The 27,097-nt window shown below is 35.8% G+C and overlaps 1 protein-coding gene across 1 annotated transcript in view; it reads right to left on the bottom strand.

Annotated features, from left to right (window-relative positions):
* Positions 1-27,097, bottom strand: part of CD2AP (CD2 associated protein) — a 141,265-nt gene that overhangs the window by 26,676 nt on the left and 87,492 nt on the right. Inside the window, exons 7-12 of the mRNA XM_037054448.1 lie at positions 24,623-24,683; positions 24,127-24,221; positions 22,384-22,488; positions 20,737-20,773; positions 17,842-17,904; positions 317-482 (exon numbers count right to left, since the gene is read on the bottom strand). Of these exons, the coding sequence (XP_036910343.1) occupies positions 317-482; positions 17,842-17,904; positions 20,737-20,773; positions 22,384-22,488; positions 24,127-24,221; positions 24,623-24,683 (527 nt within the window). The remainder of the gene's footprint in view (positions 1-316; positions 483-17,841; positions 17,905-20,736; positions 20,774-22,383; positions 22,489-24,126; positions 24,222-24,622; positions 24,684-27,097) is intronic.

The following is a 27,097-nucleotide window of genomic DNA, read 5'->3' as shown; positions in this document are numbered from 1 at the left end:
GCAATGCCAGGGGAACCTCCAAAGAGGCTGGGGGTGGAGCAGGAGGTGAAGACCGGGATTCTGGAGCAGCTTCAAACTGGTATCGTAAATCTGTTACTAGTACATAAAATTTCTTATACCTTGTATCTGTTCAAAAATAAATGCTAAATTCCTTTATAATACAAAAACTAAGTATCTAAATATAAATAAATAATTTAATTACAAAGTTAAAATGAAACATTTTTTCCCTGAAAGTGGGGCCAAAATCATGGGTATGCATTATACATGACAAAATACTATATATTAATAAACTAACTTAAAATTAAATAAAATTTACCTGGGTACAGGTGGTGGTGGAGGAACTGGTTTCTCAGGCCGCTTTGTGTACACTGTTGCAGGAGATCTCAATAAATTATTGGCTTTGGTGGGTGGAGTAGGCTTCTTGGGTGGGACTTGTGGAGCAGCTGGTTTAGAAGGTTTCTGTTCCAGCATGGATTTTTCATCTGATTATTTAAAAACATTTAATAAGCTATCAAAAATGGAAACTGTTTAGTTTTTCTACGGCTTAAAGCTAATGTCAGGCTGAAAAAGTATGAAACAGATGAGAGACATTACTTTTGTGTGCATACTGTTTTATCTATTTTAAAGTTATAATTTGGTAATCCTAAATATCTAAAAAAGCTTACTTTGTTGGAGTGGGGGACCCCAAATAAGCTTATGATATACAAATAACGTTTGCTTCTATTGTCTTCTAGGCATCCTTTGCTCTTAGCAGTGTTATCCTATTCAAATATAACCACTCATGATTTCACTCTAAGCAAAAACAATATTATCTGGACTTAAATCCAGATCATTTCCTGAAAATGAAGTAGAAGGAACTGAAAATGTGTAAGAATTCTACCATATTTAACCCAATAATTTTGAAAAAATGTTAACAGAAGTTAAGGCTAGACTGATTAGTCAAAGATAAGATAATTATAGGCTTATATTTATAATTCTCACTATGGTATCAGGAATTTAATTAATGACATTTTCCTATTTTGGCTTCATATCCATTATTAAATCAACTGTACTATATTGATTTGTTATATAACTAATATATGACTATAATGTACTTGAGTACCAGATTTTAACTTACATAAAATTAGCCATTTTAAAGTGGACAAGTCAGTGCTGTTTCGTACGTTCACAATGTGTTGCAACCACCACTTCTACCTACTTCTAAAACCCTTTCATCCCCCGCAAAATAAAACTCTGTTCCCTTTAACCAGTTACTCCCCTCTCCCTCCTCTCCCCAGACCCTGGAATCCACCAAGCTGCTTTCTATCTTTATATTTTTATGTATTCTATATATATACACAAGTTAATACCATATGTGACCTTTTAGCCTGGCTTAATTCATGTAGCATAATAATGTTTATGAGGCTCATCTGTATTGCACTGGGTTGGCCAAAAAGTCTGTTTAGTTTTTCCCATAAAATAAGAAACACATTTTAAATTTTTACCAATAACCTACTGATTTGGATATTTTGAGTATGTCAGCTATCTCCTATCTCCTGCTATTGGCTTCTTGCGGGTTGAAGCCAGAGGCACTACTAAACATCTTCCAATGCATATGACAGCCCCACAGCAAAGAATTATTTGGCCAACATGTCAACAGTACAAAACTTAGCAAACTACTTTTGACACATTTGATCAGATATAGCACCTTCTCCATATACTCCACAAATCTTTGAGTTTCAGTTGCATTTTTACCTTTCTTGGAATAATAAAACATAATATGCCAAAAATGTTACAGATCTTCTTTCGTCTTCAATATTAAAATGGCTGCACAAAAATTCATCCATTTTGATGTTAGTTTTTTCTTCAAATGCATGGTGATATGACTTACAGCTGTCACAACACCATCTAACAAACTTGTTTCAAATGAAGTTAAAGACAACTAAGCACTGCTAGAACCATCACATGGAAAAAACTAAATGAACTTTTTGGCCAACCCAATAGCAGGTATCACTTTTTCCCTTTCTTTTTGTGACTGAATAATATCCATAAATACAGCACAATCCATTTGTTTAATGACATCTGGGTTGTTTCCACCTTTTGGCTACTGTGAATTCTGCTGCTACGGACAATATTTGAGTACTTGGTTCTGATTCTTCTGGGTATATCTTGGAGGAATGGCTGAATCATATGGTAATTTTTTGTTTAACTGGTTGAGGAACTACCAAATTTTTTCATAGCAGCTGAAACACTTTATATTTGCAACAGCAAATATAAACCCCAACAGGAGGGGTTTAATTTGACCATATTCTCTCTTTAAAAGATTTTACTTATTTATTTTTAGACAGAGGGAAAGGGAGGGAGAAAGAGAAGGAGAGAAACATGGATTGGGTGCCTCTTGTATGTTTGTGCCCCAAATGGGGACTGAACATGCAACCCAGGCATGTACCCTGACAGGGAACTGAACCAGTGGCTTTTTGCTTTGTGGGATGATGTCGCTCAACCCACTAAGCCACCTCTGTCAGGCCTTCACCACATTCTTGCCAATACTTGCTAACTTCCATTTTTTATTACTATAGCTATCTGAGTAGGTGTGACGTGGCAGCTCACTGTGGTTTGGTTGGCATTTCCCTAATGACAATAAACATCTTCTCGTGTGTTTGCAAGCCATTTGTGTATCTTGTTTAGAGAAATGTTTATTTCAGTTTTTTGACTATGTTTTGGTTGGGTTGTCTTTTTGCTGGTGAGTCCTAATAGTTCTTTACAGATTCCAGATACTGGACACTTTATGTATTCTAGATACTAAATATAGAATTTGCAAATATTTTTCCCCATTCTGTAGTTTCTCGCTTCACTTTCTTTACAATGGTCACTTTCTCAGTATGTCCTCTGATGCACAAAATTTTTAATTTTAATGAAGTCCAATTTAAATATTTTTCTTTTGTTGTCTGTGTTTTTGGTGTCACATCTAATAATCCACTACCAAACCCAAGGTCATTAAGACTTACCCTTTGTTTTTTCCTAAGACTTTTAATTTTATATCTCTTATATTTAAGTGAATATTCAACTTCCAGTCAAATATTGTATATGGTATGAGGTGGGGGGTCAACATCATTGCTTTGCATGTGACTATTCAATGAGAATTTTAATTTAACTAGAAATTCACCAAAAATAAGAAAAAATTTGCATTTCAGAAAGACATCTTATTGCTAGGTATCCAAACACCCAAAGAGATGTGTAATACACAGATATTATGATAATTTAGAGAGATAAAAGGAGGCATTATCTAAATGTATAAAAGAAACTTCTTGCTAAAAACTGCTATACCATAGAGCAGCTAAAAAATATAGCAAAATAACTGGGTATGTCCTATCTTGTTTACTATAGACTACAGCAATACATTACCAACAATGTAACAAATCATTTATTGATTCAGATGAGTGTTAGTTCCCTCTTGCATGAATAAGAATAAAAAAATAGGTAATGATACTAGTACCAAAGCATGAATGATTACAAGAAATTCTGACAGAAAAATAAAATATTCCATTCTTTATCAGCAGTCATTTGGCCGATACCTCAAAAAACAGAAACAAAAACCCCCAACACCGTAGTATCAAAAAACAGCAATATATTCTTAATTGTATCTACTTTCTGAAGATTTTGAGGCAACAGAAATATACCTATATTTAGCCCCTGAAGTGACAAACTGGAGTAGAACATATTTTCAGAAGCAGTAAGTACAAAGCTCATGAAGCTATCATCACATGAGCACACCCGAGTGACCACCACTCAAGCCAAGAACTGAACACTAGCCACATTACAGTTCTCCATGTGCCTCTTCCCCCAATTACTAGCCTATTGCTATCAAAAGGTGTCTCCTAATACCATAGGTCGCTTTTGCATATTTTAACTTTACATCAATGCAATACGTGATTCATGTTGCCATGTGAAACTCTAGTTCATTTACTTGTTGCTATATAGTATTCTGGTATGAAGATACTTTAATTTATTTATGCATTCAACTGCTAGCAGACACTTGTGTTGCTTCCAATTGAGAGTCAATATAAATAATGCTGTAAAAAAACTTTCTCAAATGAGTCTTTTGGCAATATACAGATACTGTATTATAGAATTGTATACCTAAAGCCTATGTTATTTTATTAACCAATATCACCCCAATAAACTTAATTTTTTTAAAAATGAGTCTTTTGGTGCATATCATGGAGCATACACTTCTGCTAAGTCTGTAACTAGAAGTGCTGGATAACAGGATATGAATAGATTCAAATTTAGTTCTTTGTATTAGATAATAATACATGTTCCCACTAACAGTGTATGAGAGTTCTGCTAATCTGTATCCTCACCATCATACAGTATTATCAGTCTTTTAAAAAAACTTCACCCATCTTGGTGAGAACCTTATTTTGGTTTATATTTATATTCCCTTCCTGATAATGAAACTGAGTAACTTTTCATACTAAGTGACTATTCAATTCTATTAACTACACTTTTGGGCTGTCTTTGTAGGAATTTTATATATCTGTATATGTATATCCACAACTTTTCATCCTCCTAATGTCTTTGAAATAGGCATTCCTTATTTTAATATAGTACAGTGAATCTTTTCTTTTACAGTAGGTACACCTTATCTATCTTATTAAAGAAATCCTTCCACCCTGGCAGGTGTGACTCAGTTGGTTGGAGTGACGTCAGGTAAATTGAAAGGTAGTGGTTTGACTCCTGGTTAGGGCACATGCCTGGGTAGTAGATCTGGTCTCTTGTCAGGGTGTATACAATCCCCAGTTCAGGCCCATATAGGAGGCAACCAATCAGTGTTTCTCACATCAATGTCTGTCTCTCTGTCTCCATCTCTATCTCCCTTTCCCTCTCTCTAAGATCAATAGGAATGTCCCTGGGTGAGACTTAAAAAAAAATCCTCTCTACTCCAAGGTCATACAAATACTTGCTTATATTTATTACCTTTTAGAAAATTCACAGCACAATCAGCATGGAATTAATTGACACTTAAGTATTTTCTAAGATAGAGTTAGTTTCATTATCATTTATTGAAACAAATGTCTTTTACCCTTACTTTACATTGCAGCTTTGGGCATAAGGCAAGTACCTATCAAACTATTTCTGGATTCAAATCTATGTACTATGTAAGATAGAGGTTAGGATTTATTTATTCACTTCTTATATATAAATATCAGTTAATCAACATTATTTATCTTTTCTATACTACAATGGCAACTATTTTATAAGTCATATGGACTTAATTAAATGTCTCTATTAAATAGTGTTTCTTCTTTACTATAGTCAACTTTGTCAGCAATTAACATACAGTTAGACCACCTTTCCTTTGACTGACATTTGCCTGGAATATCTTTGCCCATCTTTTCAACTTAATCCTTCCTGAATCCTTATCATTTAGCTAAGTCTCTTGATAACAAAATATGGCTGGGTTTATTTTTCTTTTTCAGTCTTAAAATTTTTCTTTTAATGGGAATATTTAGCCCACTTATATTTTCTGTAGTTACTTAATATTTACTTTTTTCTTGCTTCGTCTGTTTCCATTTTCTTTCTAGCTTTCTTTGTATTTTCATTATTCCACTTTCTCCCTACTATTATCTTACAACCTATACATTATTCTATTTCTGTAGTTGCCTAGAGATGACAACACATATCCTTGCCTTATTAAAGTCACATTTAAATTTCCTAATGGCTAAAACTTTAACTCCATTTACACCTCCTGTGGTCCTGTGACCTTATGTCTATGAAAGCCCAGCAGACAACGTTGATGTTTCATACAGTCAGTATTTAAACTCACCTACCTATCCAAGCCTTTCTGTTGTTCTTCATATCAGCATCTCCCACATTACATTTAAAATCATTTCCCTTCTGCTTAAGTAACATCCTTTAATACTGCCAGTAGTATAAGTATACTAGTGTTAATAAATTATTTTTGATTTAATTGATCTAAAAATGTCTTTACTTCCTCTTTTTTTCTGAAGATATTTTCACTGGCAATATAAATCTATGTCAGCAGTTACATCCTTTAACACTTTGCTGTCATCATTCCATTGTTTTCTGGCTTCCATATTTTCCTACTGAGAAGCAAGTATCTGATTTTTGCTTATTTAAAGTATGTCTTATTCTCTGGTTGCTTTGAGGATTATCTTTGTCTTTTGTCTCTAGCAGAAAGACTACAACAAAGTGTATGTAGGGAAGTATTCTTTGCATTTGACAATGTTGGGATCCACAATACTTCTTGATTATGTATAAATGCTTAACGCAAACTCTTAGCAAAGGTTCATCTTGTATTTCCTATATTCATATCAAATTCCCTGTCAAAAGCTAAAATCATGCACATTTTCCTCCAGAAACTGTCTCTATTTCATACCCACCTCATTTCCCCATCCTCACAACCCTTGGGATCCCATCATTCAACAAGATGTATGAAATGTAAGACCTAAACCACCTTCCTTATTGTAGAGCCTAATATATCTCAGTATCTTTGGCAGATAATACATTTTGTTCATGCAAATATACCCTGCTTTTATTATGATTACCACCAAACCAGTAAAGTGCACAGCATTCTTTTACAAGACTGATCAGTCTAAGAGTGCACGTGTCCAAAGTTGGTCCAGAAAACTGAAAAGGACTTACATTCCATGGTTGTGGAGAGGTATTCCTCTTTCCTATTAAACAGACAAGAAATCATGTTGCCCTGATTGTCACTGTCACCACAAGGAGAATTAATTTAGTAGACATTAAGAATGGCAGAATGAAGAGAGAGATATAATCCAGGTCCATTATAAAATTATAGACTTGAGAGGAGGGGAAGTCAGATGACTCCTACTTCTGGACTTCCAATTTATCTAGACTGTTTCCTTATTGTGTAAGTAATTTTGAACAAGGATATGTCTGTTCTGTGCTCTTAAAACATCCCAACCTCTTTTTATGCAAATCACCCCTATACCTACCTAAATAGCATGAGAAGAAAGTTTCAGAAAAACCTATCTGAACATGCCACATGTTTAAATTACATAATAAACATTGTACTGCATATACCTATTCATTATATACCTATTGTACAAGGAACTACAGAATCAAAGTCAAAGAAGATTCACATACACACACACTCCCTATCCCTTTGCCTTAATGAAGTTTAGTCACATGTGAGAAAGTAACAAAAAATATCTAAACTAATACACGACATACAACAATGAGTTGTATCTACTTTTAGATAAGAATAACTTTAAAAAATGAATCAAGGAGGTGACATTAAGCTGGATATCATTACTGAAACTTGAAGAAAAAAATGATTTAGCCACTAAAAGTTTCTGAAAGGTGTACAAGAGAGGTAGGATCTCAGGGAGAGAGTACTATACCATGTAAATGTGAAAGAAAAAAATGGTATTCTATGAATATGCTACTGTGGGGGACTGTACTATTATAAGCTGGATATTTTTCCCAATTGCAAAAGCACTGGAACACATTAAGATGATGTGTTGTATATGACATACACATATTCAAGAGAAACACATACACATTTTATTTACTGCTATAGGATAAATTCTAAAACGCTTCTCACTACTTTACATCCTTTTTGCAGCAGGGGAAGATATTAACACACTCCTCATACCACTGAAAGGCCTTCCATGAACTATGTAAGTAGTTCTCAATTTTGTCTTCAGATTAGAATCATGTGGAAAGCTTTATAAATACCTCAGTCCTATCCTATAAAAATTTTGTGGAAGATTCTAGGCATCAGCATATTTTTTAGACATCCAGGTAATTCTATATGCCACCAGTATTGAGAACTGTTCCAAGCTATCTTTCTAGCTTAGTTTCTCAAAATTCCTCCAAGGTATCTATAGTCATTTCCTGAATATGCTATGCTTTCTCTCATTCTTTTCATATTCTTTCTGTAGAATCACCTTCACTTCACTTCTTCCTTTCAGCATATTTTATTGATTATGCTATTACAGTTGTCCCAATTTCCCCCCCCCTTTGCCAACCTCTGCCCGTTACTCCCCTTTCCTCCACCAATCCCCCCACTAAGTTCATGTCCATGGGTTGTGCATGTAAGTTCTTGGGCTTCTCCATTTCCTACACTATTCTTAACATTCCCCTATTTTGCACCTACCAATTATGCTTCTTATTCCTTATATCTCCCTCCCATTCTCCTCTTTCCCCTTCCCTGCTGATACCCCTCCAGATGATCTCCATATCTATGATTTGGTTCCTACTCCAGTTGTTTGTCTAGTTTGTTTTTGTTTTTTAGATTCAATTGTTGATAGTTTGAATTTGTTGCCTTTTTAATGTTCATGGTTTTAATTTTATTTATTTATTTATGGGAAGGGAGGTAAAAAGCAAGGGAGAGAAACATCAATGTGTGGTTGCCTCTCATGTGGCCCCCACTGGGGACCTGGCCCATGACCCAGGCATGTGCTCTGACTGGGAATCAAACTGACCCTTTGGTTCGCAGCCTGTGTTCAACCCACTGAGCTACACCAGCCATAGCAGATGTTTTCTTCTTAAATAAGTCCCTTTAACATTTCATATAATAAAGTCTTGGTGATGATGAACTCCTTTAGCTTTACCTTGTCTGGGAGGCACTTTACCTGCCCTTCAACTCTAAATGATAACTTTGTTGGATACAGTGATCTAGGTTGTAGGTCCTTGCTTTTCTACACTTTGAATACTCCTGGCTAGTCCTGTCTTGCCTGCAAAGTTTCTTTTGAAAAATCAGCTGATAGTCTTATGGGAACTCCTTTGTAGGTTAGTTACTCTCTGCTTTTCTCTTGCCGCTTTTAAGATTCTCTATCTTTAACTTTGGCATTTTATTGTGGTATGTCTTGGTGTGGTCCTTTTTGGATCCTACTTGTTTGGGGCTCTCTGTGCTTCCTAGACACATCTATTTCCTTCACCAAACTAAGGAAGTTTTCTTCCATAATTTTTTCAAACAAGTTTTCAATTTCTTGCTCTTCCTCCTCTTCTGGCATCCCTGATCTGGATGTTGACACTTTTGGAGATGTCCTTATCCCGTCCCCATTTTTTGACTTCCTGTTTCTTCATTCTATTCTGGTTATTTCTTCCTTATGTTCCACTTCGTTGATTTGAATACTGGCTTCCTTCCCTTCACTGTTGGTTCCCAGTGGATTTTTCTTTATTTCACTTAGTGTAGCCTTCATTTCTTCCCTTATGCTTTTGCCATACTCAGTGGGATCTCTAAGCATCCTTATTATGTGTTTTAAACTTTACATCCGATAGGTTGGCCATCTCTGTTTAGTTCTTTTACTGGGGTTTTGTTCTGTTCTTTCATTTGGGCCACGTTTCTTTGCCTCCTCAACTTGGCAACTTCTCTGTGTTAGTTTCTGTGTATTAGGTAGAGTTGCTTTGACTTTTGGTCTTGGCACCCCTGTTACATGTACAGGGGTGGATGGAGCCTTAGTTAGGTAACTGCCAGGGCAGGGCAACCCACTTCGCAGCTTTGAATATGGGGGAGGAAGAGAGGGGGCAAAGCCATTGCCTGACTGCTGTGGGTTTGTTTGGCACTTGCTCTGCTTCCAGTCACTGATGCAACTGGCATCCCTCCAGCTGTTTCCACAGTCGTGTATAGAGTGTATGGGTTTGTGTATACTCTAGGACCGTGTGGGTCCCTTAAGAGGGCCCTATGGAGAGACTGGCAATTTCTTCTGCCACCTCCACTTCCATTGGTTTTTACAGCTAGAAGTTATGAAGCTTTATTTTTCCTGGTGCTGGAACCCTGGGATGTGCAGTCTGGTTTGGGGATCGCTCCCCATGTACCCCTAGTATGAGACTGCCCATTTCACCGCTGCTGCTTCATTGCTGCTCCTACACCATGTCCTCTCTGTCTTGGGTTCCTGTCTCTGCTCCTTCTACCCCTCTGGTTGTACCCCTCTGGATGAATATGTCTTCTTTAAATCCTCAGTTGTTGGACTTACACAGAGTTAGATTTTCTGGCAGCTCTAGGTGTATTTTGTTTTGTGGTTAGTTGTAATCCTTCTTATGTGAAAGGAGGTAAAGTGTGCTCTGCCTACGCCTTCATCTTGACCAGAAGTTCACCTCTGCTTTTCTAGTCAACAGATTCTGTTCATTTTCTACATCTTTGCATAATCACAATAGTTAATACCTATTAACTCTTCAACTAGCAATTGTCAGAATATCATTTTCAAAAGTGAAAAAATAATTTTTAATCTTCCTAGTAACTAGCAGAAGCAAGTTACCTCATACATAACTGATTGAATTTATGTTATTGTATGTTCAACATTTGTTACGTCTGTTTCAAGTGTGGTTATAAATATAATTTGCTGCTTCTTAAGATGTCAAGATTATTTTTAGGTTCAATGTGAAGTGACATATTAGAGTGACATATCAAAATGCTCTTTGTAGAACAGTAGAGATAAGTATCATTTACTTTTTGGTAAGCACACTAAATATAAAATACAACAGAGTGTTGCCACAACTCTCAACTCAATGTCCACATATTACGTATTGTGTCACAGATTAAAAGACATTTGAGTTTAGTACCTCCAATAATAAATGACCTTAAATGATTTTAAAAATATGTGCCTTGATTTAAATTCCTCAGAAAAGTGAAGTGTATTATACCAAGGTTTGAGAGTATGTAACAATTTCAAAGCATATTGTGATCACTGATTTCTAACATTCTGCAATGTGAAGAATCCTGATTTAAGAATCCACAGCCAGCAAATAAATTGGAAAATCTACCTTTATTATCATAATTCAATTTTTAAAAAGTTTTTATTCTATAAATTAAGCATTCCATTTATTGGCTCACTAAAGGAGAATGCTCCTAAGAAAAGTTATAAACTAGATATGTCAAGACTTCTATTTAAGGCAGTTCATTAATATACCAGGAACTACTCCTCTAGCAACTTGGAATCCAAAATGGTAAAATATCTTTCAAGGATGAGGAAAAAATTTTTCAGAGAAAACATGTTCCACTATTAGGTTCTCCATAAAGGAAATTATGTATTAATATATATTTTAGGCAGAATGTATAAAATAAAAACAAATGGAAGTACAAATGGAAAAACAAATGGAAGGAAGCAATAAATGTAAATAAATCCAACCAAACACTGACTGGGAATCTACAGTATTCACATAGTGGTTGAAGCTTTTATGTATATGACTGAGAAAATTAAGAATAAGGTAATAACCCTGGCTGGTATAGCTCAGTGGACTGAATGTGGGCTGAGAACCTGAGAACCAAAGGGTCACCAGTTTGATTCCCAGTCAGGGCATATGCCTGGGTAGTAGGCTAGGTCCCTATTGGGGGCCACATGAGAGGCAACCACACATTGATGTTTCTCTTCCTTTCTCCTCTCTCTAAAAATAAATAAATAAACAAACAAACAAACAAACAAATAATACTTTTTAAAAGAATAAGATAACACAAGACTGAAATCTGACAGTCCTTCCTTATTAATTTTTAGATTAGTGAAGTAGTGAGTGACTTAATCATGCCCCTACCCCTTTGGAAAGGAACTGTCAGCAGCCACATGACCTTCTATAAGAGATAAAGTTTTAAGTAGTCAGTAGAACCCCAAACTTTTTCAAGGAGATAGGGTAAGATTTACTGACCTTGAAAACCCCAGAAATCAGCCAATTACACCTTCAATCACTGAAATTCTACCATGTGACTACTACAACTTCTTAGCAATCCTAACCCCCTGCCATTTAATGTCAGGATCAAATCTATGCCAGATGCAGAAATTAAAAAGCAACAACAACAACAACAAAAAACTCAAGAAGGAATATGCATCAACACACTTCTCCCCTCCCATCGCTAATTACGAAACCAGATGCCATTATAAACATACTGGTGCTTAGTTTCTGCTTGGAGGGTTTTATTATCTGGTTATATTCTGCTTAGGAATCAACTGAAAATTAAGAAGGCTGATCCTAATTTCTTAAATAGAAACTCTAAAAGAAATGCTCCTCAAGGTAAAGTGAGTACAGATTCATTGCCTCTAAAAAAAAAAAAAGTGGACCCAGGCTAGGATTCACCAGCCCATTATGCTCTTCCTGTGGATGGGCCTGGTACAATTGAATTGATTTTATAAGCCCGATGGAGCTCCTGTTGCCTTCTATTCTACACATTTATATGCCTCCCTGTGTGGCACTCCAAAATAAACATGTTCATCTCTTCCTGTCATACATATTTCATACCAAAGATGAGAAAGGGTGCCAAGAATAAAGTAGACTAATGCAAGGTATGTCCAAGTAAAGTTTTTCCATAAAGTGGGAGAAAAATTTGTACTCCAGAGTGCTGACAGTATCACTCTGCTGAGGAACAGTGTGGCTGGCATTCAAGGTACCTCTGAGAAAATAGGGGGCAAAACACTGCCAAGTAGGTCTGAGAAGATACACATGGCAGCTTGGGGCCAGGAGCAGACAGTGAAAAAAAATAGATAAAAAATAGATGAAAATAATAGATAAAAAATCTATTTTTAATAGATAAAAAATTTAAAAAGTAGATTAAAAAATCCCATTCTTAAAAATTTTTAAAGTATCCCATGATTTTCACTTAAGAGTCAAAGGTAGGAAGATCAGTTGCATGTTTTCTAGTAGCTCCTTTTCTCCCCTCCCAAACACAGCAGAGCCTTTCAAAGGATATCTTCTATACAATTAAGATCATAAGAAATAAAAATCATGAACATATATACTGGTATATAAATACAATACTGTATTTATTGTCAGAAGGCTAAGGCTCCTTAACGTGGTCCCTGACATCGTTTGAAAAAGCTTGTTCTGTGGACTATGAAGAAGGGTGGAACTTTGCTTTATACCTGGCCCTGGCCAGGCTGTTCAGGTGGTAAGAGCATTGTCCCAATACACTAAAGTTGTGGGTTTGATCCCTGATCAGGGCACATACAAGACTCAACCAATAAATATATCAATAAGTGGAACAACAAATCAATGTTTCTCTCTCTCTCAAATCAATTTAAAAAAAAAGAACCAATCTATTTTTCCTATTCTTTGCACAGATCTATTAGAGCCATTTGAGGTCAATGGCTTTTTGAAAAAATATTAAGAATGTATCCCTAATTATACCTTTGTCTTGTTTCACTTGTAAAACAATTCTTGTATGTGCACACTTAAACTTTGAAACCAACTTGTTAAAATCAATTTTAAAGTCTTTTCAGTGAAGAGTTTAGTGTTAAGATTTAAGAAAAAGAAAACAAATGTCTTCTATTCATTCACATATTTGCCATTTCTGGCATCGCTCATTACTTTGTATACATCTGAATACCTTTATTGCATCATTTTCCTTCTCCAAAATAAAACAAAACAAAAACCCCATAACATTTCTTATGTGGCATATATAGTCTGTTGGCCATGAGTTTGCTCGGATTTTGTCTGGAAGTTTTTATTTTGTCTCCATTTCCTAAAAGCTATTTTTGCTATGTAGACAAGTCAAGGCTGACAGTTTTCTTTTTGACTTTATGCATTTCTCTTTGTCACTGCTTTTTAAAATCAAATCTATTAAAATGTGCCTTAAAGTGGTTTCTTTTTTGTTGGTCCATTTATTTATGTATTCATTAACTGATTCTTGTATGTGCCATGACCAGGGTTGAACCCAGAACCTTGGTGTATTGGAAGGACGCTCTAACCAACTGAGCTACCCGGCCAGGGCCTTTTATCTTTCTTCTGCTTGGAGTTCACTAGGTTTCTTGGATCTATGGGCTTATAGTTTTCATCAGATCTGAAATTTTATCAGCCATTACTTCTTACAATATTTTGTCCTATCTCTACTGTTTCTCCATTGCTTCAGGGACTCTATTTTTCATAAGTAAATTTATTTATTTACTTATTTCATCTATTTTACATAAGTAAAATCAACTTATATTGTTTCCCATGCCACTAACGCTCTGTTCATTTTTTTCCTAGATGTTTTTCCTACACATTTTAGATAATGTCTATTGCTTTATCTTCTAATTCATTAATATTTTCTTCTCTCCAATTTCCTGGAAATTCCACCTAGTGTTTTTCATTTCAGATATTGTACTTCTTGTCCACAAAATTTCAACTTGGATTTTCTTTTTATATTTTCCATTTCTCTCACCATCATGTCCAAATTTCTTCTACTTTCTTAAACATATGAAATGCACATATAATGGCTGTTTTAATGTCCTTGCTACTACTTCCACTATTATCTGACCATTTCTAGGTGTCTTTAAATTGACTGATTTTTCTTTGAGTTACAGGGTTACTATTTTCTCCTGTTTTTTTTTGCCTATCCAGTAATTTTTAATAAATCTTTTGTTGTTTATGCTATTACAGTTATTTTACTTCTTCCCCCTTCACACTTTTCCACTCATCCCACCATCCACTTCTATAGTGAGTCTCCACATCACTGACTATGTCCAGGGGTCCTTCAATATATCCAGTAATTTTTGACCGGATAATGGACAATGTGAATTTTATACTCTTTGGTGCTACATGTTGTTATACAGGCACACCTTGGAGATATTGTGAGTTCGGTTGCAAACCACCACAATAAAGCAAGCACCACGATAAAGCAAGTTGTAATCTTTGCTGGTGGAGGATTTTGCCTTTAATTTGTAAAAGAATGCAACATCTGTGAAGCACAATAAAGCCAAGTTCAATGAAATTAGGTATGCCTGTGTCCTTTCACATTCTACTGAATTGTGTTCTAAAGTTAGTTTAATTTGTTTCCAAGGTAGATGCAGATTAGTCTTTAGTAAGGTAAGATACCACTTTATAAATCTATCCAATACCTTATGGGTTCTTTCCACTGTGGCTTACAGGAACGAACTTTCTGTGAGTTTCAGAAACTGCCTCATCAAGTGTTCTCCAGCACTCTCTCTCCAGCTATGAAAGTTTTCTTACATGTGTGTAATCCAGTACTCAGCCAAAGGAAGCCTCATGGTAAATTCTATATAATCTCTCAGTGCTCTCTCTGTGTAACCTTACATTCTGGCATTCTGCCCCACAAACTATAGCTGCTTTGGCCTCCCTAAACCCCAATCTTCTCAACTCTGCAGAAAAACTAAGCTCTGTCTGGCTTCCTCTTTCCTGTGGCCTGTAAAATGTTTCTACACAATAAGATGGGGATAATTTTAGGGCTTGCTTCATTGGTTTCCTTGAAAACTCCTCTCAGTGATAACAATCCTATGCTACCTGTTGTTCAGTATCTGAAATTATATCAAATATTTTTACATTTTGTCTACTTCCCTAGTTTTTGTAACTCAGGAGGAAAAATTCAGTCCCTGCTACTCATTGCGGCCAGAATTTTGAGGAGTAAATGTAATAAAAATGTGTCTCCATCAACTTTGATTATAAGATCAACTCACTGATTTCAGAAAACACGAGAAGTCAGTATTTGAATTTTAATACACTATCTACTTGATGGAGAGGACAATAGAAAGAATATCATAATATAGATGATGAAGTCAGCAACATACTTCTACATTATCTTTGTACTTGAGTTTCATGTAGGACAGATATTGCAACCAAGTACAAGTGATCCAAGAATTGGACCTAACAATGTTGATACCACAAAGGACTAATCTGAAATTTTTAAAAAATGCTTTTATTAAGTACAAATTATTTTTACATCATAAATAAAAAATTCACAAATGTAAAAAAAGATAGTAATAACAAAACCTTTCACACAGAGCTCAAATAATTACAGCTATGAAGGTGCACAACATATTCAGGAAAAAGAGTGTGGTTGCTGCATTTAGTCAGTAAAAATGGCGGAGGATGGTAACAAAAATGTAATATGGGATCAGTTCCTGACAACACCAAATATTAGCCAGGATGTGGAGCAATGGGAGCTCTCAATCGTTGGTGGGAATGCAAAACAGTATACACACTTTGGAAGAGTTTGGTCATTTCTTAGAACACTAAAAATATAACCTTATGATCTCACAATACTCCTTGGTATTTAACATGGCGAACTGAAAACTTATGTATGTACAGACAAAAACATGCATGGAGACGTTTAGAGCAGCTTTCCTCATAACTGCCAAAAATTGGAAGCCACCAAGATACCCTTCCAGTAGATGAATGGCCCCAAACAACAGAATATTAAATAGCACTAAAAATAAATGAGCCATTTAACTCTGAAAAGACTTGAAGTAACTTTAAAGTGAAAGTGAAAAAAGTCCCTTGAAGTGACTTTATACTATCAAGTGAAAAAAGCCAATGCGAAAAGCCTACACAATGTGTGATTACAACCACATGACATTCTGAAAAAGGCAAGATTATAGAGGCAATAAAAATATCAGCATTTGCCAGGGACTGGGGAAAGGAATAAATGAAAAGGTACAGCAGGGAGGATTTTTAGGGCAGTGGACTACTCTATATATTATCACAAGTATACATTTGTCAAATCACACATTTGTCTAAACTCATAAAATATAAAACACTAGAAGCGAAACCTAATGAAAACTATAATCTTTGTATGGTAATGATGTGACCATGGAGGTGCACTGACTGTAACAAATGTACCACTCTGGTGCAGGTTTTCAATAGTGGGGAAGTTCGTGGATGTGTGGGGCCAGGGAGTATACAGGGACTTTGCTTTCTGCTAAAATTTACTTCAGTATAAAACTGTTCTAAAAAAGTCTACTAAAAAAATGAGTCCTGCCCTGGCTGGTGTAGCTCAGTGGATTGAGCATGGGCCTGCAAATTAGACAATCACGGTTCGATTCCCAGTCCGGGCACATGCCTGGGTTGCAGGCCAGTTTCCGGCAGGGGATGCACAAGAGGCAACCATATATTGGTATTTCTCTCCCTCTCTCCTTCCCTTCTCCTCTAAAGATAAATAAATAAAATCTTTTAAAAAAATGAGTCCTGCAAAGATGTAAAATAAAAACCGGACAAGGAACTAAAGTAGGAGAAATCAGTTAAGAGAAGTCAGCCACAATTTTTGTAAGAGAAAGACTAGCAGTAGAAACAAAACCATTCTAAAATAGTATTCAAGTTTCGCATGAATATATAGCCTCATCTACCTGATAAAACCATTCCAGATCTTTCTGTACAAAGGAGGTATATTCTCCAAATTAATAATGATACAAAATAAGTAATGTTTTTTAATAAAATACATAGCTTGGAATAACTAAGTTTACATGGCAAATAAATGCAGTAAAAATCAAATAAAAATCAAATAAAAAATCATAATAAATCATTTCCATGTTTTAAATTATAACACATTTATCCTTAAGAAATTTTTAAAATTTACTTCAACTGAAGCACTATAAAAATAATAGAAGTATAACTGTGTATGCTTAGTTTTCTTATACATTATTTGAAATAACTATGATTAAGTACTACATCCTTACTAAAGAAATAGTTTAACATTCTAATGAATGTAAACTGGTATTAGTTTGAATAAAATCTTTTTAAAAATTACTTATTTATTTTAATTCTTACATGAGGACATTTTTTCATTTGTCAAAAAAAAACAACCCCAAACATTTTTCATTTGTTTCTACAGAGAAACAGTGATGCAACACAGAAGCACCGAATAGTTGCCTCCTGCATACACCTGGACCATGGATCACACATGCCCTGACCAGGAACTGAACCCACAAACTTTTGGTTACAGGATGACACTCCAACCAACTGAGCCACACCAGGCAGGGCTGAGTAAAATCTTAATTTCCATTGGATTTTAACAAACTACTTGCTCCCAGAAAACACCAGGCATTGCAAAGTAAATACTGAACATTTCTTAATATCAGTGTAAGTGACTCAGTGTGGAGAGATGTTTTTCTTTAGAATGAACAAACAAAAAAAAAGGTATTTTTCTAAAAGTGGAAAGATTAGCCATACCTCTTTCTTCAGGCTTTATAGGAAAACACTTTTTCTCTGCAGATATCAGTTCAGGTTTGGGGGCTAAAAACAAAACAAAACAAAAACAAACAAAAAACCCCCTTAATACTTTTAAAAAATTGCTTTAGAGCACAAAAACAATTATACTACAAACTAGAGGCTAGTTAAAAATAATATCAGATTAAAATATGGTTTAACAGAAAGAACAATATAACAGAAATCACTAGGCTGAATCTAATGCTATACCTGTCATGGTTTGCATGAGTAGGTAGTAACTCTGTAATCTCAGTTCCTTTTTTGTCAATGAAGGTGTTCATGATGGAAATATTCTACTGTTATGCTGTCCCAAATTGACTATTGAGACTTGAAATGCTCCTATTGTGACTGTTTCATTTTATACAATTTTAATTAACTTTGTAATCCCAATTTAACTAGTTTCCAAAAAGCCTTCAACACTATCTGACATAAAAATTACTTTTAACTAGTGCTTTCCTTTTTGGGGATTAGGTCAGCAACTATAAAGCTAAAACCAATGAGAAAAAAAGAACTTACATTATTCTAAAGAAAGCAAATCTTTCAAGAAAAAAAATTGTACTATATTAAAAAAATCAGAAATTGGAGGCTGGAAATTAACAGAAATACACAAAGAGCTAGATTATAAAAAGTTAACTCTAGAAAACTCTTCTAGATTTGTTTGTTTAATCCAACTGTCTTTAAAAAATAAACTCTTCTAATTTGTTTAATTCCCTAGCGCATTCTCTTAAGAAAGAATACATAAATCAGTTTTTGTTTGCAACATTAACAAATTGATTTCATCTGAAAACATAGAAAATAAAATTTGTCAGGTCAATATATTAAATTTTCTTAGCAGGTTTATTTTTTCATTTTTTTTTCATATTTTATTGATTATACCGTTATAGTTGTTCTATTCCCCCCCTTCATTCCCCTGTACCTGCACACCCCTCCCCCACCATTCCCCCCTTTACTTTATGACCACCTGTCTCAAGTTCTTTAGATTCTATAGTTCCCCTACTATTCTTGCCCGCCCCCCTATCTATTTTCTACCTACCATCTATGCTGCTTATTTTCTGTACCTTCTCCCCCCTTCTCCTCCTCCCATTCCCCTGTTGCTGATCCTCCATGTGATCTCCATTTCTGTGATTATGTTCCTGATCTAGCTGTCCTCTTGGTTTGCTTTTGTTTTAGGTGTGTTTTTTAGTAACTCTGAGTTTGCTGTCCTTTCATGTTCATATTTTTTTATTTTCTTTTTCTTAGATAAGTCCCTTTAACATTTCATAGAATAAGGGCTTGGTGATGATGAACTCCTTGAATTTGATCTTATCTGAGAAGCACTTTATTTGCCCTTCCATTCTAAATGAAAGCTTTGCTGGATAGAGTAATCTTGGATGTAGGTCTTTGGATTTCATGACTTGGAATACATTCTTCCAGCTCCTTCTTGCCTATAAGGTCTCTTTTGAGAAATCCAATGACAGTCTGATGGGAACTCCTTTGTAGGTAACTGTCCCCTTATCTCTTGCTGCTTCTAGCATTCTCTCCTTCATTTTCATCTTGGCTAATGTAATTATGATGTGCCTTGGTGTGTTCCTCCTTGGGTCCAACTTCTTTGGGACTCTCTGAGCTTCCTGGATTTCTTGGAAGTCGATTCCTTTGCCAGACTGGGGAAGTTCTCCTTTATTATTTGTTCAAATAAGTTTTCCACTTGTGGCAGTTCCTCTTCCCCTTCTGGTACCCCTATAATTCAGATGTTGGAATGTTTAAAGATGTCCTGGAGGTTCCTAAGCTTCTCCTCATTTTTTTGAATTATTGTAACTTCACTTTTTCCTGTTTGGTCACTTCTTCCTTCCATCTGGTCCACACCCTTGATTTGAGTCCCAGTTTCCTTTCCATCACTATTAGTTTCGTGTGCATTTCCCTTCATTTCAATTAGTTTAGCCTTATATGTTCCTCTAATTTGTGGCTAAAATCAACCAGTTCTGTGAGCATCCTGATCACCAGTGTCTTGAATTGTGCATCTGAGAGGTTCGCTATTTCTTTTTCACTTAGAGTTATCGGCTCTGAGGCTGAGTTCTTCTTGAGCCATGTTTTGGAGTGTTCGTGCCTGTTACGTATGAGGAGCAGAGCCCTAGGGGCTCACGGGGGCGGGGGAGGGCACTCAGTTGCTGGGTTGTGACGCTGTATGTGGGGGCGGGGCCAAAGGAAAGCAATGGCGGGCCCCCTCTGATGTCTCCCGCCACCACCGCGGGCTGCGAGGTCTGTGAGGTCTGTCCGCTGCTGGGTTTGCCTGCTAGGGCCTGTGTGGTCCGTCTCACTGCTCACTGCTTTGCTGGTTTATCTGCACACGTGAATGTGTGACCGCAGCCAGCCCACCGCCCCGAGCCCTCACTGGGTCAGCGTGACAAGGAGCTGCCTGGGTACCTGGGGTCGGGGGATCTTTTTTGCCTTTCCCAGCTCTGCTGCTGGCTCTGCCCCTCTCACCAGTCCAGTTGAACGGTTTGCTGTTGTCGGACTTCTGTATAGTTCAATTTTCTGTTCTTTGGCTGTGTCTTTGTTCTCCAAACCTATGTTGTATTTAAACTTGGTTGTGGGAGAAGGCACAGTGTTTCCACCTACGCCTCCACCTTGGCAGAAGTCAGCAGGTTTAAACTTAGTCAATTCTCTTAACTCAAAATGACATAGAATTAAAGCATACAAATTATTTCAAGATTCTAATTTTATATGTCTTATACTTAAACAAATACTGATATTAATGTATGTGAACACTCACTTTTTATGTATTTCTAAAAATTGGTATATAACACATATATTAGACCCAATTTCACCATTTTAGAACATAAAGATATGAATAGCAAACTGAATAATGTTTTTCTTACATACCTGGACCCTTAGCAGGAGGTGGTGGTTTCCTTGGTTTCTATTAAAGTAATAATGGTAAAAATAGTTGAACACTTGAATATTAAATATAGTTAGATTCTGGTCATTAAAATCAAAAGTATATGAATATCTCTGCTTAACTCCTATTTGCTAAAAATTACGGGATAAATCCTGACAACGCCACAAAAGGTCACCAACAAAATTTATCTATTAGAACAAATACCTCCTAGATAAAAATTCAAGTATTTCAAAATTTATCCCTGTAAGATAAACCTACAAATTCTTAATGATCAATAAAAATGTTCTGTCCTCCCTCCCACAGATTAATATTCCTAGCACCATTTTACCTTCTTTAACAGCTAAATTGGGTGGGGAGGGAGGTGTAGCAAGGAAAGGCAGAGAAAGAGACTTTGTTTTTAAACGAAAAACAAAGTATCTAAAAGTATACCTAGCTTTCATGTTTGACTCTTCACTCTCAAAGAGAAGATAAGGCAAAGGTTTGTGTTTCCTCATTTTGTTTAAATTCTCTTAGACTTATAATGAGTCACTTATAAGAGTCCACTTACTATGTTTAAAAGCTTAAGACACATTTCTAAGTATGTGAATTTGGTTTTTCCAAATTGAAAATAACTAATAATCAATAATGTGTGTTCGTTAAGAAAAGTATAAAAAAATAAAGCACACTGGAGGCTGAATCAATAGTGAATTGAATCCAGGAAAGGAAGTGTCTAGGAATGGTGTAAGTCTCCACAGAGGCTTACTGTAAACTGTAAGCTGCAGTAATTTACTGACCTAAATGAAAGACCTAAAAGATCCCAGATTTCTGTGCTGGCCTAAATCAAATATGGTAGACTGTCTTTCTGCGTGTCTGCTCTCTAACTCCCCTTCCCCCTACTTTATTTAAAAACTCAATTAGATTCATCAATCTATGGGAGGAAAAAAGGGATCAAGTTATAGAAAAGCAAAAGATCACTGACAAAACTCAGCCTCACTTTATTCACCATGAGAAATAAAATATACATATTAAGCCCCGGCTGGTGTAGCTCAGTGGACTGAGCACAGGCCTACGAACCACAAGATCGTGGTTCGATTCCCAGTCAGGGCACATGCCTGGGTTGCAGGCCAGTTCCCAGCAGGGGACTCACGAAAGGCAACCATACATTGATGTTTCTCTCCTTCTCTCCTTCCCCTTCCCTCTAAAAGTAAATAAATAAATAAATAATATTTTAAAAATATCTACATATTAAATCCTATAAGGAAGTGAAGACTGCTTCTTTTTCTCCACAAAATGCACTGAGAAAATAGTAAGGTAGAAACTGCCTTATTTTCAACAAAATTAAATAAAAATATAATTTCGTCCAGGCAATTGCTAATTTGTCTAATTAGTATAGCCACCTTTTTTTCTTTTAATTATGAGTCTAAGGTTACTCTCTACTATAATCAATGGGTGAAAAAACTGGGAATAAAACATGAAACTGAAATAATTTTACAATGTTGTTTTGTTTTTACAATAATTCCAGTAAGTTACCTAAAGACATGAATGTAATATTCTCATAAAACTATTCAGTAACAAAATAAAAACTCTGTTTACAAAGAAATATTGGCTAAAGTTCTTTAAACTATTATCACCATTAAAAAATAAAAGCTTACTGGAAAGTCCTTATCCAGTTCATTTATCTGAACGGCAAAATTGTCTGGAAATACTCCTTCTTTACCATTAAGTTCACCCTTCCACCAGCCAGCTTCTCCAGTCTCCTAAAACACAAAATGAAGAATAATTAAGATTGTATGGATTATCTTTAAAAAAGAGGAAAAAAAATTACAAATGCTTTTAGCACTAGTTATAAAATTGGGCTTAATTTTTAAAAAGATTTTATTTATTCTTAGAGAGAGGGGAAAGAAGGGAGAAAAATGGGAAAGAAACATTAATGTGCGATTGGTTGCCTCTTGTATGCCCCCAACTGGGCCTAGCCCGAAACCCAGCTTTTGTGCCCTGGACTTGGAATCAAACTGGTGACCTTTCGGTTTACAGGATGGTGCTCAATCCAATGAGCCATACCAGCCAGAGCTAATTTCTTAAAAATAAGTCAGGTAACTTTCAATTTAATTTACAAGAATAAAAAGTTCTTGGATACCCTGGCTGGGTGACTTGGTTGGTTGGAATGCCATCCTGTACACTAAAAGGTTTCAGTTTTGATTTCCAGGGCAGATATGGGAAATCCAATAGATGTTTTTCTTTTACACCAATGTCTCTCTGTTTCTCTCTAAAATCAGTAATAAAACCTATCCTTGGATTAGGATTAAAAAAAAGTTGTTGGATAGAAGAAAATAAAAAGAACAGAAAATGGAGAGGGTAAACAGAGAACATGAATTACCAAACTGTTTCTTAACAATCTTCCCAACATTTTATATACCAAATATTAAATTATATTATTCACATGCATTAGAAATTAATAGGCTCTTTTCCAACTCCTTCCAAATGCCATCCTCCCACGAGCAATTAGTCCAAACTGTATGAATATTCAAAATGGCATAAAGTGAACCACCTGATTGTTAATTTAAAACAATGAAGCCCTGGCTGATGTGGCTCAGTTGGTTGGAGTGGCCTCCATAAGTGTAAGGATTGTGGGTTTGATTCCTGGTTGGGGTACATGTCTAAGTTACTGGTTTGGTCCCTGGTCGGGGTGAGTATAAGAGGTGACCAATCCACTGTTCTCTCCTTCCCTCCTGCTCTTGCTAAAATCAATAAGCATGTTCTTGGATAAGGATTAAAAAAAGAGGAGTATGGGAAGAAATTTCAAAATACTACACGACAGAATTACACCAAAAGAACAAAATATTTATAATTTTGCTGTATTACAAAATACTAATTATAGGATTCTGCCCATACGCCAATAATACTGAGTTTCCTTTTTCCAAGTTATAAAACTACCCCATTCTTTGAAATAATTGCACCATTTCCAACAGTATATAGTTTCATAAGCATTTACATGTCGATGGACATTTAAATTATTTCCTTATCATTTCTTTTTTTTTTTTATTTTAAAAGCAATGCAACAAACATTAGGTGGGAAAAATGGATTGAGATAAAAGAGAAAGAAGATAAACCTGAAGAGGGTTAGGGTTAGAGGGAAAAACACAACATGATGGTAATTTTCCAATATACTATAACAAAGATAGTGAAAATTTTAAAACAAAACAAAACAAAACCCTCTCTGACCACTCACTATATGCTCACAGTATGTGAAGGTTTCTCAAGACAAGGAAGTAAATAAGAGAAAGTCCCAGCTCTTCTAAAGCTCACATTCTAGGGGAAAATAGAAGAGTACTGAGAAATATTTCTATAAATAAATTACATGATACAATTCAGTGAAGAACAGAGAAAGATCTTACCTTACTTATCAAGTGGATTATCTCTCCTTCTTTAAAAGTAAGTTCATCTTCATTAGCACCTTCATAGGCAAATAACGTTCTACAATATTCCTTAGCTAAAATAAAGAATATAAATAATGTGGCTTCTATAAATGGATTATTTCAACATATACCTATGAAGTCTTTATTTTGGGCAAAGAAATGTACACTAGAAGCTATTAAAATGAATTTAATAATTTTAGCCAATACTACATGCTCAGCTAAGTATCAATTTTATTCATCCTTCATTCAACTACTTACTAAACTAAGTCCTACTATGTTATAGGTTCAGTTCTAACTAGGGGGTAGAACATTAGAGAACAAAGCATATTAAAAACCTTAACTCATGGTGTTTATACCTAGCAGGATTTAATACTCTGATCAAGTAGTACAGTGTTGACGAAAGTTTTTTAAAAATCCAACATATTTGAGCATCTTTCATTCCTAGTATAAAATTTTTATTCAAACACTTACTTACCTTTAACTTTACCTTCAGTGTCTGTTTTTATCTCCACACTCTGAGTTCTAGATCCTTGTGACTATAGGATTAAGGGCCAGAATAAAGAAGGATGAGATAAAATATTTTAAGTTAGAATAAAGATAATACTATTAGACAAAATTTGCATTTACAGTTATCCAGCTTTCCCTAATGGTACTTAGAGCCAGATCGGTAGTAATGTGACTGAACACTCTGCCAAGATCTCAAAAGCTATTTAAATGATAGTTTCAAACCTGTAACTTCTCTACTTCATCAACTCCTAGATCAGTGATCAGAGTAGGCTTCGAAAAGCCATCTTGTAGGGTGAGGCTGAGGCAACTCTCTGAGGACTGTACAGGAGTGGGCATAATTGGCGATGGAAAGATTACAAGTGTAGGCATGATGCACAGGCATGGACATTTGGCCAAATATGCCCACTTGTGGTCTTAAGATGATGTGTGTCACTGTATGAACTTCATTCAACTTCAAATGTAAAAAAAACACCCCCAAAATGGTGGCATGGAAACCACAAGCTGCAGGACAACATGAGCTATGTGACAAGAAAGTCAAAGGCAGTGTGGATTTTCTGAGACAGAGGAAGCAGGGGAGGGCTGCTGGGGATGTGTCACTGGAGAAGAGCCCCTTGTTAGGCTCAGGCCAGATCTTCCAGCTCCCAGGTGCTAAAATTAGAATAAGTCGCAGAAGCTGCAGTCAGCTACTTGGTCAGGAAATTCTAGAGCTGCCCTTGTACCATAAGCTCCTGCATCACCTTCTTTGGGTGGTGATATCAACCCTCATGCATCTGCTGCTTACAACAGAAAGACTCAGAAATCAACCCCTTTAAAAAAGACAGATGGTGGTAAAGAATAAGTTGCATTCAACCATTCACTCAGGAAATTCTGTAGCCAGCCATGTACCCTGCATCAGCTCACAACAGAGATGATATGGACTTTCCAGACCCGATTTCATCACAACAGGAAATAACCACTGTCAAATAAAGCTGTAACACTTGAGGCTGAAGTTAGCCATTGGAGACGTTTTGCTCAGACTTTCACAGTGAACACCTATGAAGATCATGAATTTTAGACTTCAATATACCATCAAGAAACTTGAACAAAAGAAAAACAAAGATATTGATAATCATCAAGTTGAAATGGCAATATTGCAGAATGTTCATGAACAAAAAGTGACAGAAGTAAGGCAAAGGTTTCAAGATAAAGTAAATGAATATGAAGAAAAAGATCGAACAACATGAACCTCTTTTATAGCAGTGTGGCTTGGGAATCAGAGAATCTGATGATTTTAAAATTTATGATAGTGCAAAAATCTATTCAAATTCTGCAACAGAAGAATAACAGTCTACATCAAGAAGATCAAAGGTCTTGGAGTCAGAATTATATCCCACAAGAAAAAATTATATTCTGTACAAAATAAGAGAGGTTTCAAGGAGAGAACAAGACCAGACAAATGAGAAAAAGAAAAAAACTGAAAAATGTGAACTGAATCCCGATATTATGAAGCAAAATGATAACATGACAGAAAAGGAAAAAGTTCTTTCACAAAGTACATCCATGGAAGAAGCACTGAGAGTGCAACAAGCATAGTCTAATGCTGAAAATAAAGTAATGGGATGAAGCAACTTAAACCATGATAACAGTCTCATTGACAACAATCAGAATTTGGAGAAGGAATTAGCACAAAATCAAATTGAATTCCTCTCTTTAAGTAAAAATTTCACTAATAAAAGAATGAAAATAACTTTTAAGGAAGGCAGTACACAAACTGAAAAACTACTGATTTTTGAAGTCAGCATTTGGAAAATCAAACAGGAAAATTAAAAAACTGCAGAAATGTCTCAGGAAAAGGAAACAGAAAATCCAGCACTGGTAGAAAAAAATATGTGACTTTCTATGACAAGGAAAGAGAACTGGAATACTTTGCAATGATGAAAAAGGCTCTTGCTGTAGAGGAACTACTAGGAAAAAAAGAGCACAACAGGGGAATTAAATCAGCTTTGGAAAGCAGTTGTATCTTGAGGACTTCCAGACAAGATGAAGGAGTAGGGAGACACATTTTGCCTCTCGCACAACTGAAAAAAGGACAAAAACAAATTTAAATACAAAAAAATAACCAGTAACTGTCAGAAAACAGAACTGTATGAAAGTCCAACAACCAAGGAGTTAAGAAAAAAAATTCATCCAGACCAGCAATGGGGCAGAGACAGGCAGCCTGGGTAGAAAGGACTCAGGACAAGGGGGTGACTAGAATACCAAGGCAGGCCAGCTGGCAGTTGGAGCAGGATAAACCAGGAGGAAGAACTGGGAGGCGAGACAGACCACGCAATCCAGGGCTCCAGTGCAGGGAAATGCAGCTTCAAAAACCTCTGGTTGTAAAAACCTGTGGGAATTGCAGCAGCAGGAGAAACTCCAACTCCCATGACAGTTTGTTGGAGAGACCCACAGAGTCTGAGAACAT

Source organism: Sturnira hondurensis, unplaced genomic scaffold, assembly GCF_014824575.4.
Source record: "Sturnira hondurensis isolate 20B ecotype Veracruz unplaced genomic scaffold, ASM1482457v3 Scaffold0000880, whole genome shotgun sequence".
NCBI classification, from domain to species: Eukaryota; Metazoa; Chordata; class Mammalia; order Chiroptera; family Phyllostomidae; genus Sturnira; species Sturnira hondurensis.
The sequence above is the reverse complement of the archived record's forward strand: the minus strand, read 5'-3'. Positions and strand labels throughout refer to the sequence as shown.